General features: G+C 36.2%; 1 protein-coding gene across 1 annotated transcript; it reads left to right on the top strand.

Annotated features, from left to right (window-relative positions):
• Positions 1-767: 767 nt before the first annotated feature.
• Positions 768-18632, top strand: DNAI3 (dynein axonemal intermediate chain 3; the record flags this gene model as incomplete). Its single annotated transcript, XM_079535499.1, has 21 exons — positions 768-879; positions 1356-1394; positions 4797-4978; positions 5528-5632; positions 6444-6596; positions 8305-8504; positions 8783-8899; positions 9537-9727; positions 10215-10324; positions 10419-10508; positions 11094-11231; positions 11848-11976; positions 12474-12547; positions 13865-14012; positions 14856-14949; positions 15494-15624; positions 16410-16473; positions 16900-17018; positions 17682-17886; positions 18354-18445; positions 18528-18632. 21 exons carry the CDS (start codon positions 768-770, stop codon positions 18630-18632), a joined length of 2598 nt encoding a protein of 865 aa, XP_079391625.1.
• Between the last annotated feature and the right edge of the window lie 522 nt (positions 18633-19154).

Below are 19154 nucleotides of genomic sequence, written 5' to 3' on the forward strand. Positions count from 1 at the left end.
AGCTGTCCAACAGTAACATCAAACAAATTTCAGTACTTTTCATTGCAGTTTGGGACCACTGTGGTTCAGTTTCACTGGATGCTATGCGTACCTCTTCCACATGGTGGTGCTGGGACTGTATTTACTGCTGGCGTGCCATCCGGTCTGTACAGTGGGCAGGCTGGGTTTTGTTTTTCTTTTTGGGATGGAAATGAGACTTCATTTATTACGCTGCTGTTCTCATCCTTACGCTGGATAGTGGGAAGGAGGGGAGTAAATGAAAGAGAAGTAGCTTTCTGCACAGTATGGTCTCTAGCTGTGCAATTGTTGCATGTAATTGCATGATTTATTTCCAAATCTGTCCTCCACAGAGCTACCACTGATAAATTAAATGGAAATGCAAAAGCACAAAAACGCTTTGTGCACCCATGTAATGACTTACATTTTAAGGAGACTGGCACAAGTACGAACAGCTATGAAATCTTTACCTACACTTTACACACCGCAGCACAAGTTCTCCAGCTTTCTTTAAGGTTAATGCTTGCTCTAACTTAACCTTTCTCTGCATTTGATAATCAGCCTGTGCATCTAATGACCCTGAATGGGTGAATTTACAACTGTTACGTACCACATAATTTATGTTTTAAATTCTGGAGTGTTAGCTGTGGATGAAAATTAGACTGGAATAATAAAATATATAAAGGGCCAAATTTTCACTCCTGCACAGTATATTCCACTGTTCATTTACTATGTATTGATATCTATTTTCTCTATAGAATCTGAAAAACATGCCAAAAAAAATCAAATCTGGCAAGACCACCTTGAAAGGTCCAAAACCCTCAGCAAAAAAACAGAGAAGTGGAGAGACTAAGCAAGCCTCAAAAGAACAGAAACAGCCTGGTGCGTAAAGTACTGCAGATATGAAGAATGTAATAATCTGGTCTACCCACACACCTGCCAGCTCTGCTACCATACTACATCAGTGAGCTTTGTCCATTTTTCACCTCTGCACATAACATGATTTGCATGCTAATTGTCCCAGGCAGGTGTGAGCAGGTAATTGTAAGGGGAGTTTTTAACGGATGGAATCTTGCTTCTCTCCAGTGAGAGCACCTGCTCAAAATAAAAGCAAGCTTTAAATCTCCAAAGTCTCAAAAAAATGCTAATGGCTCCCTAAGATACAGATCTATTTTAAAAGGCTTCCCTCATTTCTTGTGTTGAGTTTGAGCTGTGTGGAATTTATTTTGTATTTCCTCTTCACACTTTAGTTTTAAATGTATATAAAAATTTTAAGCATTGCCTTAACAAGGAAGGAAGTGTATGTTCATAGTTATTTCATTAGGGAAACAAATTCTCATAACGTCTTGTTATTTCAGAGAAAAAAGATGAAGTTGATCTTTCTATGGTTGGCATAGGTAAGTGCTATGATGACTGGGCTGTAAAGTAATTGTTTTTGGAACATTTTAAACATTTTTAAACTTCCATACTAATAATGACATGAAACAAAAAGGAAAAAAAGGATATAAATAGGAAAATTAGAAACTATGTACATCTGTTACTGTGGTGATTACAGATGGTACCACTCTGGTGCCACTCACAGCAGGCTGTGCAGCAGGAAAGCTGAAATAGATATGGCTTTGTTTTTTATCTTGGGTTGAGAGGAGCTGGGATCAGGAAAAATAAAGAGCTTTACAGCAGAATTACTGGAGTAAAAAAAAAAAAAAAGTTTGCATTTCATAGTAGCTACACAACCGAAAGAAAGCTTGACATTTTTAAATTACTTAATTTTTTATTTCATCAAATAATTATTAAATCCACTGAGGAGATGATTTTAGCAGACCGTCTTTGTTTTTTACCATAGATCTCCATTGACTTTGACTAATGTCTTTTTGCTTAACAGAACAAAATACCATCTGCCACTTACCAGTCACAAGGTACTGAGTGCTTCCCTTGGGTTCTGAGCAAGAAAAATGCAGTTTTGTTCGGTTTTGAAGGCAGCCATAGTTATCAGTTAAAATATGAAATTATACTCTTTTTTTTTTTTTTCTTAAATCTGGTTTATATTTCATCTATAACACAAAGTAATCTTGTAATGTCTTTCACATCTCCGGTTAGATTGCTCTTATGACCAGGTTTGTGTGGTTCTTTATTGGATATAACTTAAATCGCCATCTATGTAAGATTTATGATTCACAGAATAAGCCCAAAGGGTTATTTTCTCAATTAGCTTTTAACAGTAGAGCTTTTATTGCTAAAAGCTAAGACATAATGGGCAAAACTAGGAATACAAAAAACAGGTAATCTGTAAAGACATCATACATCACCTACTTTCCTAAATAATCCTGTAGAAGCATGCACAAAAGTGAAATCTGTGCTCTGATTGGCTTCACAAAAATGGGTAATTAATGAAAATGGACAGCGAGAGATTAACCAGATGATGAAAGTGTTACTGTTAAAATGCTGAACATTATGTTCCTTGAAATACTTGATTTTGTCATTAGTGAAGAATTTTAACTCCACCTGGTGGCAAGCCAGGTTAGATTTGCAGTATCTAACCTGCTGCTGGAAGCAAGAAGAAATACTGCCATATTCCACTGTCTGTGTGGCATCTCCTTCATATAAGGCTCACAAATGTCCTTTACTTCTATTGGAGTTTTTGCCCTTTTAAGTGCTGATAGAGCTATAGATTTTCGTGAATTACATGAATACAATTTACTACTGGAACACAATACAAAGTCTCTTTTTAGATGATATGTTATTTTTCTTATTAGAATGCAACACTCTAAAAATGCTCATTCTAGTAAGAATTTTAATAGCAGCCCGTGAATCTATAATATATATTTATATACAGATCCAGGAATCTATAACCTACCTGTGAAGATTACTTTCCTTTTAACTTGGACCTATGGCACTTGAGCACTGAAGAAAACACCGCTTGGACTATTGGCCCTGCTCTGCCATCTTTCATAACCAACTTCTGCTGTTTTTTAGAAGGATTAAATCTTTCCAATCACCTTGGAATAAACAATTTTTTTCCCCTGTCCATTCTCACAGACAAATTGATAAGCAAAGGAAGAATCTAGGTCTTGGCCTCATGAGCTACAGAGAGTAGTCAGAGAGCTGACTTAGTCTCGTGCTACTCATGGTGATAACCTCCAGAGGTCTTTCCCAATAACTTGCCTATAACTCTGTAATTTTTGGAAGCATCTTCAATGACATCCTGGCAATCTCTAAGATATTGAGAGGGAAACTGCAATATTGACTATGATTGTGATGAAAGTGAACTAGTGGACTGTACATGCCTATGGTGAGCACTACAAAATAGTGAATGCCACAAAAATCATACCTGGTGTATGCAGGCTGTACCAGATATGTCAGTTAAGCTTATAGTCATGGATGCTTATAGAAGAACAGGCACAGAGTGGCACTGAAAGAGTTTAGAGGATAAATGTCAGATTCATCAAACATTATACATTATAAGATAGGCTAATGCAGAGATTTAGTTTCCCAGCTGACAGACATGAAGGATTGATCATTTTATCAGTCCTTATTGGCATATATTAGAGACAGCTTCTCAGAACATGTTGAGGCTGCTGATCAACACAATCACTTCAATATAGATGCCAGCTCCAATTTAAAGCACACAGAAGAAAATAATAAACAAACAAAAAGAAAAAAACACCCAAGTACTGGGAATTGAGGTAACATAGTATGTATTTCAAAGAAAGGAAATAGAACGAAACTCAGAAGATTGAAAATACCAGGACTTATCACAGAAGTCAACCCATATTAGTAGATTGCCCATTTTAGTAGGCAACAAAAATCTCACATACATGTCTGCATTTCTTTACAATTTTCTGGTTTATCAAGAAATTGAACATTCAAGATAAACATCTGCTTGCCTTCTCAGATATAAGTATAGGGGTCTTCACGAAGGAAAGAGTCTCATAGCACTGGAAGATTCAGTTAGCCAGGTCTGTACTGATCTTAGTCACTTCTATCTATCATGTAAAACAGTTTGTGCAGGAGCAGGGTTGTGTACACATGGCCAGCAAGAAGCACAGCATATTATCATCAGTTTGTGAGTGTTTGCAAAGTGCAATCCCCAGGTTATGTAACTGTCTTTCTAAGAATACTGAAGATTACAGCATCAGAATTCAGATAAGAAATAGCTATCCTGTTCAGCATGGATACGACTAAACCTAACGGCTCATCTGCACAGCAGCCAACTGCTACTTATTCTCCAGCAAACTTGAAAATGAAGCCTTGCATCTGGTTTGAATCTTAGTGACCTTGCTTCAGTCTCACCTATTAGTTCAAAAATGTACCCAGTGACACTCTGAACTGATGAGAAAAGCATTTAAGTACAAAATCAGAAAAGCATCCTTATTTGAGATGGTATTGAAGCCATGTTTAGATTAAATACTGGCTTAACGTGGCACTGCTTTATACAGAAGAGATTATATATTCAAGGGCTCTTTTAAATAAAAGCCATACAATTGTGTCCTCCACTAATGACTTCCCACAAAAGTTCATAACCACCTGTCAATCCAGAGAAAAATGATCTCTCATACTAGTTATGACATATACTCATTAAAATATATATATATACACACACACACACATATATATTAGGTAGAATCTTTTCCAAGATAAGCCAAATGCAACATAATTTGTATTCCACACCTCTCAGAGTAACAAAAGCTAAGCTGAAAGATTCAAAGACATTCACCTAGGAAACAGTAAAGTCCTGGAGTTACTTATGTTTAAAGAACACTCTAAGTTATTTTAGCATGTGATTTTTCTTTCTTTCATAGGCCACCCAGAAATCTTCCCCTTAGTTTTCACTACAAGGACCCAAGAAATTTTTAATTGCCGAGTGGATGAGGATGTCACAGAAGAAAATTGTTTCAAGCTTATTAAAAAAGACGACATCATTCAGGACCTAAAAACAAGAGCTGCTATTTCAGATTTCCACCCTGTCAAAAACATTGTCCTGGTACGTAGCTTATTCTGTTCTCACTTCAAGACTTTATATTCTCAGAGTGCCTATTTAACAGTAGGGTCTGTCCTTGTTTGACTCTGTAAATACACCAATGCTCTAATAGCCAAAGGTCATAGATCACAGCCAGCTGTAGAAGTTTCTCATGGCTCAATGTGCACTTTTTAAAAACTATCTTTAAACTGGGAATATACTAAAAGTAACATAAATGTTACCAGGTTTGATTCTGTGAACAGACAGAGCTGCACGTATTTCGCTTTCCCTGATTCATTGCCTTATCACTGAAAATCACTGAGACAGATTTTCTGTTTAATTCTGCATGTGAAAATATTAGTTCTGTTCCACACGTTTTGATTACAAAATAAAATCCGTCTGTGCTGTTCAATTAACATGTGATCTTAGCAGAGAAATTAATAGATTAACCAAGATACTGATTTTACACAACATCATTAGTCTGCATTCTGCCAATCCCAGGCTTATGTCTTTTTCAAATTTTTTATTTTTCCTCTCTCTCCAGTCTTCCACTAATTATTTTAATTGAAATAGGAATACCCAGGGGAAGAACTTCTGATAGTTTTTGATGCAAATTTCCAGTATGGACAGAACTTTTATCTTGTTGCTTCCGAGGAAGCGAAAGAAAACTTTCTGAAGGTAAGGAAAAACACGACAGCGTTATTCTTTCTATGAACATTTCAGAATCTTGTCTCAAAAATATTCCAGCATTGCTATCATGTTCAGTTAATATCTGATTTGTGCTTTGCAAGCCAGAACGTTCCTCTGAAGGATAGCCTGGTAATGAAAAATAGATATATTGCTGTAAAAATACCTTTGGCAGTGAGAAAAACAAATTATGTTCTACTTCAGAGGGCTAGTATTGCTGCATTTTTATAAGTGTTAATTTTCTCTTCAAACATCCATGTTTTTGATTAAGACATACATTTAAGAAATTGTAATATATTGGATACCTTCAAATAAATATTGTATTTATTTTTCACAGTATGTATTTTTTTATATTCTTCAAATCATACATATATAGATATTTAATTTTAGACAATTGCATATATACACAATTCCCCTTGTGTAATTGTTAGATTATACCATTCTTCAACAGGAGAGTCTCTCCCAGCAGAAGTAACGATTAATAGAAAGGCAAATTGCAATTCCACACAAGAAGGCCTACTGTAGAAAATCACCCTAAATTCTTTCTTTAGAGCAGTGTTTGGCTTCCAAGACAACTCTTGACTACACTGTAACAGTCTTTAGTACTTAAATACCTAACATTTACTGTCAAATGGATGAATGGGTCATAACCCCACTGAGTGCAGGGACACATTATAGCCAGATTCCCTGCGTTGAGACAGAAGAATGCAAAATGAAAACTGAAATCTGAAACATAAGTATATTAACTAGAAATTCAGTAACAAAATTTGAAAAAACACTATTTCTCACTGTTTGATGTCAGCCTCCAGAAACTGCAGAAGAAATGGACAGTGAAGAAGAGAAAGAGGAAACTCCAGAAGTCTGTGCTTATAAGCGTCCTGTCTCCAAACCGTGGGTTTCTCTTGGCAGTGAAAAGGAAGTTGAAGAAGAATCTGTTAAAGAGCGCGTTAAAAAGGTGCAAATTAACAGATATACCTATAACAAGTATCATAAAAACAAATTTATGTTAAGTTCCTTAAAAAGCAGAAGTCAGAAAACTGAAATCTGATTTGATTGAATCTTAAAAAAAAAAAAAAAAAAAAAAAAAAAAAAAAAAGTGAGAAAAAACTATCAAACATAAATGAAAATGAAGCGCTGCAGGAAAACTCAGTTCCCTTTAAGTCCTGCAAATAAAGCATGTGAGGTTGCACGGGGTTTATTTACTTCTTAAACTGTATGTTCAAAAGTCCTGATCCCCTTTGGTTGTTAGCATCTCTGCCACTTTTTGCTCAATTTGCTAACTAGCCAGATTACACATCATTGTAATTACATTCTAAGAACCTTGTTTAGTTTCCAGTATTCTGTATTCTACCTTGATGGCAAGACCTGCTCAGAAGTATTCTCAGCGTGTGCTTTGTCACCAAGGCTTTGTACAAAATGAGATCTGAAGCAGTGCTGATATCCTCATGTGAAAATACTGCAGTTAAATAACTCAGTAGGAAGTAGAATTTTTTACTTTTTTATTTTTTTATTTTTTCTATTTGAAGAATCTTATGTACCCAGTTGGAATGAACCTCTGTGCAGCCAACACTGCCTCCTTGCCAGACCCTCCCTCCTGCTGTTTTCCATCTGCACTCAGTGTTGCATTATTGCTGACATTTGACCATTGTCTTCCTCCCCTCCTCAGCTGTCTTTTAGCTTCCCCATCTCTGCCCTGACTCACCAGCCCTTCTTCCTGTCCTGCCATTATTTTGCACATTTCTGAAGGATACTGAGGAATTAACACTATAGCCTACCAGTCTGGGGGAAGGCAGAAGAGAAAGTGTGAAATCCTCAATTTTACTTCCTACTACAACATAATATAAAATGACCAATTTTTCTTGAGTGGAAAATTTCCAGATTTATAACGGTGGCCTGTTGAACAAAATAGAAATACTAGCCCACATTCCTTTCCAGTTCTCCATGAATTGCTGGGAAAAGATATCTTGAATATGAATCCGAGACAAAGAAATACCCCTCTGCTGTCTGAAATCAAGTGCCTAACTTTCTCTGAAAGTGGAAAAGTCATATCCCTCCTCTTTTTCCAATTGTCACTAAGGAAACTCCTCACTCAAAATGTTTGTTTTTGTGGATCTTCTTTCATGCACTTTCCTCTCCCTCTGCACTGCAAGCGAGGCTGAAATACTCTGCCACAGAACTGCAGTTTGAAACATGAGTTGAAAAGTTAGGTCCTAGAAGCCCAACTTGGTGTTAGAGGCAACTCCCTGCAAAATTAATCTGGGGTGCAAATCCACCTTGTTGCATGGTTTCTGTTTTAGAACTGCCACACAACTCACTTCAGAAGAGTGAATTTTGGAGGGAGTTCTGGCAAGAAGTTTCTCAACACTTTAGAGGCTCAGTTTTGATACTGCCTGAAATAGAAAATGTAGTTCTCTTATCCCGCTAGCAGTAATCCAAAACATTCACTGAAGACAACTTCTTTCTTTTGGAAATGCAAACACGTTGTGTATTACGTATGTAGTCGACTTTCAAAGAGTGCTTATAAACATAACCAACTGAGTGCAGAAACCATCAGTTGAACTAGTTCTACAGTTACATGAATGCTGCCAGCTCACAGAACAGACCCTACAAAAACTCTCTCCTCTGATAACTTCAGAAATGTTTGTGGTTTTTTTTTTTTCCAGATTAAGTACATGTTTTCTCGAGGACACAGGAAGTTTGGTGCACCAATTAGATTTACTGACAGGAATGCTTCACATGTACAAGACAGTTATGTTGAATGTACTTCCTACCAAGACAAATCTTTCAGTATAAAAGTGCTTGAAAAAGATGTGGGTGTACAAATGGTTCCTGAAGTAAGAGAATCTAGTACTCAGACACAATGGTAAGTGTGAGAAATACTTTTCAGCTTATTTATTAAGCTATTAACTGTTTCTGATTTCACCTAAAGTTATGCAAATTAACACCTCGGACTTGCTCATTTAAATTAAAGAGAGCAGAATTTGATGCTATTTCCTCTTCTTTCACTTTTTCAAAGATATCCTAGAAAAACTGAATATATTTTGCTTTTAATTTTACACAAGACATGGGTTTCTGTCTTTAAGATTTGTCTTTAAAATAAATGTATACATGCTCATATTCAAACTTACTCCACTTGGTTAGGACCTATCAAAAAAATGCAGCCACACAGTATTTTCCTAGACAGCTGTCGAATGAAGAGAAAGAAGAGATTCTGTCATCTGAGAAGCTGAAACAATTTCTCACATCAGTATGTTTAAGGTAAGGTTACTGCCATCAGACATCTCAAAGGCTGTATGAAATATCGTAGAACAAAGGTGTGAAGACAGAACTAGTCTGTAATGGACCATCAGTCTGGCTGAATACTGAATATTTTTTACCTATATAGTCTCTCTTGCTTATTATTATATTATCAAATATTACCTTGATATTTGCTTCTATTAAGATGAACATTAAATCTATACCATATTAATTGGAATGGTGGCTTAGTATAACTTCAACCTGTTACAGTTGGTAGCAGTAAATCTTTTCAAACAAACTGCAAAGCCAGTCTTCAAAGTGCCCACTTGAGCAAAAAGTTTTACAGAAGAGCAAAGGCACTGTCCTGCAGCCCTCAGTCATGAGACAAGTCCCACTTAGTCATGACTTCTGCACAGGTATTAGATGATTTTCCTGTACTTGTTGTACATAGAACCGGAGTTAAATTCTTCTTAAATTCATTCCCATATTTTGAATGGGAAAGAATTTGTAATGCATCACTGAGGATTTCATTATTTTTTTTCAATAACACAATCCAAATTTTTTGTAAAACAAAAGCTGTATATTTTGTGTATTTATATTACTGCTGAGTTGTCATATCTGGATTCTTGAAAATGTTAACTGTTCTTTCACAAAACAGAATGGAAATTGCATTGCAGCAAAATGAAATTATGGATGCTTTTTCTGACGACTGGAAAGCCCTAGAAGACGACACAAGCAGTTCTGGTGGCAAGTCAGACATCTATCTTAAAGCATACCAAACATTTACAGATCTACACTATCTCAAGGACAAAAGCATTAGCTGCATTTGTTGGCATCCAACCATCTATGGTAATGATTGAGTCTTGAATGATATGCATTATATGACAGATGTAAAATATACATATTTCATAAAGTCATCAGAATTTAGATTGTAATACTAATTTAAAAAAGCCAACTTAATCAATATGCCTGTCTACACCGCACAGTATACTTAGAGCCAGCATTGCTGCCTGTGTAGGAAATTAATTCACCTACAAAATATTTGATTTTATGGTGGATGGGTCTGTCATATGACTTCAGGATCAATATTACACCATTAAGGAGCAAAAGGAAAGAAGTAGAGGTTTATCCTGATCCTTAGCTTCCACAATACATTGACAATCTTAATAGATGTAATCTCCTCAAAGCTGATCAGCAACAACAAAAATATAAATACATGATGGGTTTGGTTTTTTTTTTAATTGGTTTCTCAGGGATAAAGAAGTCACTCACCATAAGTAACTGTATGTTGGAATTTGATTTGTCTCCAAGAAAGTTTGCTTTCTCTCTCAATCAGGGATTATAGCAGAGTCAGCAATAAAATGGCCCTCCAAAGAAGAGAGAACTAAACCACAGCATGACTCAGTAATTATTTTCTGGAGCTTTTTTGATCCTATCCACCCTCAGGTATATAATGAAGTCTTTTACGTACTGCAAACGTTCATATAAAAAGAGAAAATGTGACTGCATTGCTTAACTATTTGTTCTTCCTTCTTCTCAGTTAATACTAGAGTGTCTTGATGACATTTACTGCTTTCAGTTCAACCCAAGTGATCCAAACATTATTGCTGGTGGCTGCTTCAGTGGACAGGTATTAATTTTGTTTAAGGGTAAGATTAGATATTTCTGTCTTTTCTTGCAGTATAAAAAGATTGAAAAGACTCAACATTTGGAATAACTGTCACATAAATATCAGTCTCAAGAATGCAGAACTCAAACAAGAGAATTAATCATTTCTATGAGTAGGAAAGTTTTCTCTTCAATTTTACAGCTGACAGAGAGCTTATAGTTCCCTGTATTGTTCTTGTGAAATGAATTATAGAAATTCTGCTATGTTCTGATTATTCCTAAATTGACCAGTACTTCAACTTCAAGATGGTTGTTTGCAGTACCTCAAAATATGCTAAAAATCAGAATGTGTCAAACTGTGCAGACTTTTTTTCTATTTGTTGTTGACATAAGTATAGCCGTTCAACTTATGGCACCATTTTAAAGAGGTAATGGTTTCAAAGTCTTTATAAGTTCTAGTATAGAGAGTGAATTTTTGTTTTTCCCTCAGAAAAAAAAAAAAAAAAACAACAAAAAAAAACCACACAAAAAAAACCCATGAATTGTATTTGGAAAAAAATGAGTATTAATACAAAGAATGAAATAATATTCTCCTTTCTCCTTATAGGTTGTAGTGTGGGATATTTCTCAATATGAAGAAAAACTGCAAAATGCTAAAAGCGTTGCTGTTGGAATGAAAAAGACAGTTGTTAATATGAATAACATTTCTGTTCTAAGTCTACTGGAGAATGATGATATGTCTGAGGTAAAGAGAGGGAAACTTAGAATACAGGTTATAGGGAAAAATGAGTGAAGGTACCCTGGCTCTTTGCAGTGAGAAACTAGGTAGGATATGAAACCTAATGAGTTCATGAAATAAATCTGTTATCACAGAAATATTTCTACTTGATTAGTGGAGCTTAATAGTTTTACTGTATTCTGCACAGACCTCAGCTTCAATATGAATGGGCAGCAACATTTACTCAACTCTTGCCTGTCAAATATGCATAGCATTTGTTCTTAAAAGCTAAAAATGGTTCTGGAAATGCTTGGGTATAAAAATGATAGCATGGAAGACAAAAAAGCAGACTTCAGGGGAAGTGAGCTATAGAAGAGAGAGACATAAAAGCAGAGAAGGAACTAATAACTTAATTGGATGTGTGTCCCTGGAGGAACACTGGAATTCCTTTCAGAGCTTCATATCCAAAGACCTGATTCAAGGCTTTCTGTTTTCAGAAGGTTCTGTATTAGACCTTAGTGAAACTTCATAGACTGTTCTGAAATATTTGAGAAGCATTATCAGTATATAATCTTTTTTCCTGGACAAGCTTACTATTAAGTTTTGAAAATACACGAAGATATTTCTTTTTAAATATTTCTAGCTATTACTTACGGAGGATGATGAGAGTGATAAAGGGCAAATTTTAATGAGACATTGCACAGCCTCCTCCATACACCATAGCCATGAAAAAAGGATAACAGATATACACTGGCTGCCAGATTATTTTGAGGTGAGTTTTATTTTCTTCCCCTCTTTTTACTGTTTTCAGAGATCATTGTATAAACTCAAGGTAAAATGTTGAAAAGTTGAATTATTTGTAACAGAGCTCCCTATTTCTATGTTTTAAAATGTTAATTAACATTTTAATGTTAACGGGTGCCACTTCTGTTCATTGTGCCTTACAGCTGTTCTGTATCCTCACCCTGATATGATTTTGTCATTACTGGGAAAAAAAATATCTATAGTTTTACTCAAAATCTAGTATGGAATTATAATAAGATCTCTGTATTTAAGTTGTGTTGAATTTCAGGTGATCACAAGGGAGAGCTGTTACCAATTCATCTGAAGTACGTGTAAAACTCCTTAACTGTTATTATAACTGCAAGTTCCTAAGTCCTAATTTTCAAATCTTACCCAAGCCAAAGTGACTTAAATTCTAGAAGATCGTTTTACATCTTGATTTTTGCCCTCTTATTTTCCTCTCCCCTTTAATTGTTATTATTTTAGGTCAACCGAATGGGTGAAACTTTTGAAAACAGAGCTGGAATTTGCGTGCAGCTTGTAACCTGCTCCCCTGATAGGTATATGCAATACATACCGTACGAGACGCCTTCCAACTTCTTTTGGAAAGCTTCATGAAGCACACCCCATGATACTGGTACACCTCTGGATTCCTGTCAGCCTGGCCTACAGAGCTGAAGTTCTGTACACAGAAATCAGGCACATCGAGTTCTTGACCAGTGAAGCCTTTTGCAGTTAAGGGCTCGTAAACAACCTCACACACACTTGTACATTTCGTCTATATCTTAAGTAGAACTGGTCACACAAATACGCTGGCCTGGAGAGCCATACCACCACAATTATGTCTTCTATGTATGAGTCTATGTACGAGAGCAAGATTTGTTAATGATACAGAGTTATTTTTCTTACTCAAAGTCAGGGAAGACTTCAAAGAATGAAGTTAAAAGACTGATTGATCGCAAATAGAACTGTCCATAACTGTAATACTAGTAATGCACGTGGAAGAAATAGTTTTAAACTACTCACACAATGGGGGCTCCACCTTAATAGCAGGCACTCAAAAAGCAGTAGTAGGAGCAGTAGTAGCAGGGTAGTCACTGTAACGTGGTTCTTGAAGAGCATGGGTACCTCTGCAACTCCTGTCAGCAAAGCAAAGAAAGATGTCCATGATGAGCCAGCTTATTATTGCCTAGGCCAATTTTGTGAAAGTATACCCAGAGTAGCACAACAAGAACAATTACAGGGCTGAAAAGCCTGACATGACAAATTCAAGAAAACGATACTGGTTTTCTTCAGTGCCAGCGAATAGGCACACAGGGGCAGGGAATGAGTTTTTATATGAATTACTACATTATCCACTATAGGGTGCTGTCCAATTCTCTGAGCCTCTGAGTAGAGACCACAGTCAGAATATTGACTTAGATTAGCTAAGAGAACATTTCCTGTATTTCCAGGCTGTATTAAGATGTGTTTGCTGCTACAACAGGTTACACTCACCAGAGTTGCATTGCAATCTCAGGATCTGATCCAGGAGTAGATTTCAGCTCTCAAACCACTCCTTAACTATGGAGTGCCGAGGTGTTCATACTGATCACAGATAAAATTTCACCCAGGCAGTTCTGGTAACTTTTCATAAGCAAATTGTGAATGCTATTTGGCTGCCCCGGTAGAGTTGTAACCGATAATATGATGAATAAATGAATGTAAGCCACCATTTACAAAAGAAGTGATTGAGTAATTAGCATTTGTATTTGAGAATTCTATTGCTACATAAAGTTTGAAGATGAAGGAATAAGAAAACATTTGTAAAATGCAAGAAAAATTGCACCTGACTTTGCAAGTAAAACAGAGAATAGTAACATACAGTTATTTTGCAGCTTAATATTATTTTGGGATATTCGAGACACCAAGCTTCCCACCAAGCATTCATCTGAGAAACTAAAAGAAGGAAACAGTTTCAATATGCACCCTGAAGTTTCAGATACTTCTAATGATCCAGATCTCATCTGGAAACCTCTCATGAAGGTATTGCACACAGATGTGGAGCAGAAAAACCAAACTGTACATATGGCCTGAGCCCCATAGGAACTTGTGCTTTTGCTTGCCAGCCCTTTAAAATTTCCCCTGGAACTGCAACTTTCCTGTGGATTTACTCCTAATTATGAAACATTTCAAAGTTACTCTGACAGTACTACAAAATGCATCTTGAGAAGCTAGCTCATAAGCAGCAGAGTGATTGCTTCTTAAAAACTGCAGCATTGCAAAAGCAGATGCAGTAATAGCATATGTTGCTGTCAGCCTTTTCATTCTGCCTATCTCCGTGTCCCAAACTGAGAAACAGTCACAATCAACAGGATTATTGGCAATCCAACAGTCACTCTGATTGAAATAGTCATAGGACATATTTGTTTTGTTTTGGTTTTTATTTGTGTGTGGTTTGGTGGTTTCTTGTGTTTTGGGAGGGATTTTTTTCTTTTTAATTGCAGCAGGGGATGGGGAAGGAGGAAGGGGCTGAAAATAAAGGAAATTAAAAAGAAGACCTGTTGGCCTGTTCTGCCCAGAATAGCTGCAGCTGGTACAGATGTTGAAGAAGCATAACCACTGGTGCTGTTTGTTGTTGCTGTTGTTAGAAACATAGAGAAAGTCATGCAGGAAAAACTTAACATGAGGAACTGCAAATTTACATCTCTGTACTTACAAATGAGGAAGCAAATGCTTTTTGTGGAGTATTACAAACATGCTGTAGAATGAAAACGTCTTCCATTACAGCGGAAAGTAGTGAAGCCTTGTAGGTACAAAAGATCAAAGATCTGAGAAAATAAGTTATCAGATGATCAGATGCTTTTTTTTTTTTTTTTTCCTGAACAGATAAGCTTGTGCGACAACGAAGAAGAAAACAGTGTGAAATGCAGTCCCACCAAAATCAGTCTACAGGAACAGCATTATCATTACAAAATCACAGGTAATATTTTTATTACATTCTATTAGGAAATATGTTTTTAGTAAGTTTGTATTTCAGTATATACATACCGTAAGCTATGCAACAAAATGTCCATAGCTGAACACAGCTGGAGAAAAACATTTCTTAAATATGCTGATACTCAAAGTGCAGTGTACAAATACCAAGTATGACTATACAAAAAGAGCTGTTCTATATCCACAGTTACTTTGTGATGGGCACATATTACCAATCCCTCTCCATGCTGACACTGCCTGAGACCAGTCACCTGCCAGAGAGGTTGCTCACACCAGCCAGCACCTTCACATCAACTGGGCTGCTCCTGTGCTGACTGAGGGAACTGGCCCATCCCATTCCAGCATTCCTATCAGCCACAGCCCCAGCAACGGGGCAAGATTGCCCAGGGAAGCTATTAGACTGCCAATAAAGCTGCAGTCCTGCAGGCTTTCTTCATTTCTGTGCTTGAAACTCCCTTTCAGACAAAGAAACTGTTTGATTTGGTAACTTTTGGTGTATAATATAAAGACGTACCTGTATTTTTTCCCAGATAAGGAGCAATCTCTGCACAAATCACAAGTGCATGTCAAAGAAAGCCTGCATGCACAGATGAGCATTTCTTCAAATAAAACTCTGAATGTGCTGGATAATATCTCCAATAACTTCTTTGTTGGAACGGAAGTAAGTTAAAATAATAGGTTACTATGGAAATGGCAATCAAAAGATCTCTGAAAGACTGAACAATTAAATCATAGATTTTCCACAAATGATTGCACTTACATGTTTTCTTTGGGCGTTAACTAAAAGGATCATTCTGGACATGCTGAATTTTTCTCCAACTTCAATGCATTTAGCAGTGCGCTTAAAATAAAAATAAAAGCCCATATTTAATAAGCTACAAATCCTTACTTCAAGAATAGTTAGAAGATGCTTCCAAAATACCTTAAACTTTTCTACCTGCCATCAGAAAACAAACTGCACTGCCTTACTGCAAGTCTTTTTTTTTTTTTAGTTGTGTCCACAAACATCAGGTGAAAATTACAGTTTCCTTCACAACTTATTTTTACACATAGAAATCCCACCTACTCATAGCCCTCTACATATCCTACACACCAAAAACACTTTTCCCACTTTTGAGTATTGAAATGAATATGAAAATGAATATTTGTCTTCTAGCTGTTTTTCTTGTTTCTGCCACCCTTTCCCCAAATACCTGGGTACCCAGTTCTGCAGGAAAGGCTGCCTATATGCATCAGGATAAGAGAAGCTGTTTTGGAAAAAAAAAAAAAAAAACCCACAATTGTGATTCAAAATTCATGCTTTTTTGGTCATGGGTTGTGAACTTCTGTTTTAATTTACCCAGAACAAATTTAATAATGCTTATAATGAAGCTTTAAAATAAGCCACTTTGCTGTATGCTGTCAAATCCTTATGTTAACATTTACATGATTTTTCTGGCATCACAGGATGGAGATATTATTTATTCTGACTGGGAAATGAAGACCAGTAGTAACGAGGAAAAAATAGCTAGTAAGTTCAAGTTTCTCAGTGTCTGTTTAAACCATAATATCTGTTTAAACCATAATATCCTGCTAATCTTAAAATATTTGCAACTATATTCTGTATTTTTAAGGTTCTTACTAATCTATTCTTATAAGTCTATCTCACTGAAGACATCTGGATTCAGCAGTACACGCTCAAGGTAGCATACAGTTTAGCTGTTATGGCAGAACAGCAAACTCTGCAGTGCAATAGATTCATCATTGTGTACATGTTGGCATAAAGCATGGAAGTCATGCTTCATGGTAACCAGATTTGCAGTAAATCCAACACCTTGCAAGCAAGGGAAGCTGTTATCTTTGAATACTACCCCGTATTTCCCTTTGTGCATTTCTCATTGTGAAATACCCACTGAAAGCACCAGTTACAAGAAACTGTGTTTTTTCATTCCTTCAGGTAAGAAATGCACCATCCACAAAGAAGCTGTGAACACTGTACAGAGATCTCCATTTTTTAAAGACATCATTCTCAGTGTTGGAGGCTGGAATTTCGCCATTTGGAAAGAAGGTGTTACAGTAAGTTACTTTAAAACATCAGTAAAATAATTAATAAAGATAAATGAGATAACTAGAATAACAGCCTCACAGACTATTTTCAAAACTGTTTGTTAATCATAAGGCTTGACAGCTTAGAAATAAAGTATAAAAAAGCTTTTCCTTTTACTTCACATCAGAAAAGCTGTTGTAGAAATGGCTTTGTAAACTTGCAACTTGCAGAAAGAATGCCCAACATTCTTTAGTACCATCTTTGTAAAAGCCAGTTTCTCATCAAATTATTTCTGCTGCAAACTGAGGAACAAAGGCAATGCGTGTGCTAAGCAGATCTGAAGAATTCATACTTAGGATGCAATCCTTTCAATAACTGAAGGCATAAAAACATAGTTTGTTTTGTTTTTGTTACAGTTCCTGTTCTATAGGGATCCAGGTTAGCTGCACATCTCAAGGCCATAGATTTTAACAGCAGAAAGATTACATTCATAGACTGGAAGGGAGATATCAGAATTGCTTTTAACCCCCACATTTCTACATGCAGAAGGTGGTACTGAGCCTGCCACCTGTATTACATTATAATGGAATCGTTTAAATATCAAATGTTCACAAATTGAAAGTTTGAAGTAGTGAATGGATATTTGTTTGATCATTGCATCTTTTCTTGGTTTTCAAATATCTTACTATAAGAACGGACTGATCCTCCAGTCAAACTGCACAGCTCAAAAATACACTGCAGGACATTGGTCCTTAACAAGGCCAGGAGTTTTCTACATTGCCACAGATGATGGAAATATAGATATTTGGGACTTACTGAAGGAAACTCACAAGCCATCTCATAGCCAGAACATCTCTAAATCAGCGATTACTTGCATCAGCCCCTGGGTCGCCTCACGTAAGTTGATGGTGATGATACTTAGCCGTGCTTTACTTTATGTTTGTAAGATGGCCCATTTCTGCAAAGCTCACTGATCTTGCTGCATATTGTCTTATATAAAAGATAGGTACTTTATTCCACTAGTTTAGCATTATACTGTATAGGGAAGCTCATGCATATATTCTTAGTATACTAAATTTATTAGTAAGGCATAAAGTAACTGAAAATTTCTTTTTAAATTAAAAAAGAACTTGAAAAAGTATAAATCTTCAGGAGAATTTCACTTGTTAAGAAAGTAGGAGATCAATAAAGCTTTTTACTGCAGTCAAGAATAAACCAAAAAGACCCCAACAAAAACCCTTTGTAACTCTGTTACCCATATTAAGAGATAGATCCCGTATCAAAATAGAGACGTTTCATGTTTAAGAAGAATGTATTGCTGTTGGAATTTAGATTTTTACACATTTTTGTTAAATACCTTTCAGCAAAGCAGCAATTTCTAGCTGTTTCTGATGATTCTGGAGTACTGCACGTTTTAGAGATCCGTCGAACATTAAGCCGCCCGTCCAGCAGTGAGGTTGGTAACAGTTTTCATTTCTCTCTGTGACACCTTATCCTAAAAACTCTGAAATAGAAGTGGGAAAAAATTTCCCTTCCAGTGGGCACTGATGAATTTGAGACTGATGGGCCATATGGTCCAAAGGTCACTCACAGAAAAGCTGGCTCTGCCCAGTTCCCATAAGAGATGCCTAAAGGAAATCTAAAGGACAGCTAGCGGAATTCCACAGTTCTAATACTTAATGCAGAAGCGTTCAAAATTTTTTGCCACGTGCATTAAATGACACCTGATTTCATACAAGAAAATAATGTTTTGCAGTGCACAGCAACATAAAAACACTCAGTTTCTCTTTCTTTATACCTTCTTGACCATATTAGCTTTTTTTTTTTTTCCCCTGTAAACTTGGCATTTCTATTTACAAATTTGAGTATCTGGTTCCAAGTTAATTAAATTACATTTTGCCAACCATTATTAACATTATCACTCATTCATTCTTTTTTGAAGCTGGGACTATCAGAACCAAAGAGCCCTAAAAACAATGAAAACAGTTCTCATTTGTCCTTATTTCCACATCATTATCATTTGTTTTTCCCTTCTTACCTCCCAGCCAAAGAATATGCTAAGGTCTTCATTGGGACTAGTCTCCTGCCTGGTTTGTTAATTTTATGTCCCAAAACTTTCTCATCTTATCCTTATTCTAAGTCTGCCACATATGCATTTTTACGTA

Source organism: Tetrao urogallus (genome assembly GCF_951394365.1).
Source record: "Tetrao urogallus genome assembly, chromosome: 5".
Classification (NCBI taxonomy): domain Eukaryota; kingdom Metazoa; phylum Chordata; class Aves; order Galliformes; family Phasianidae; genus Tetrao; species Tetrao urogallus.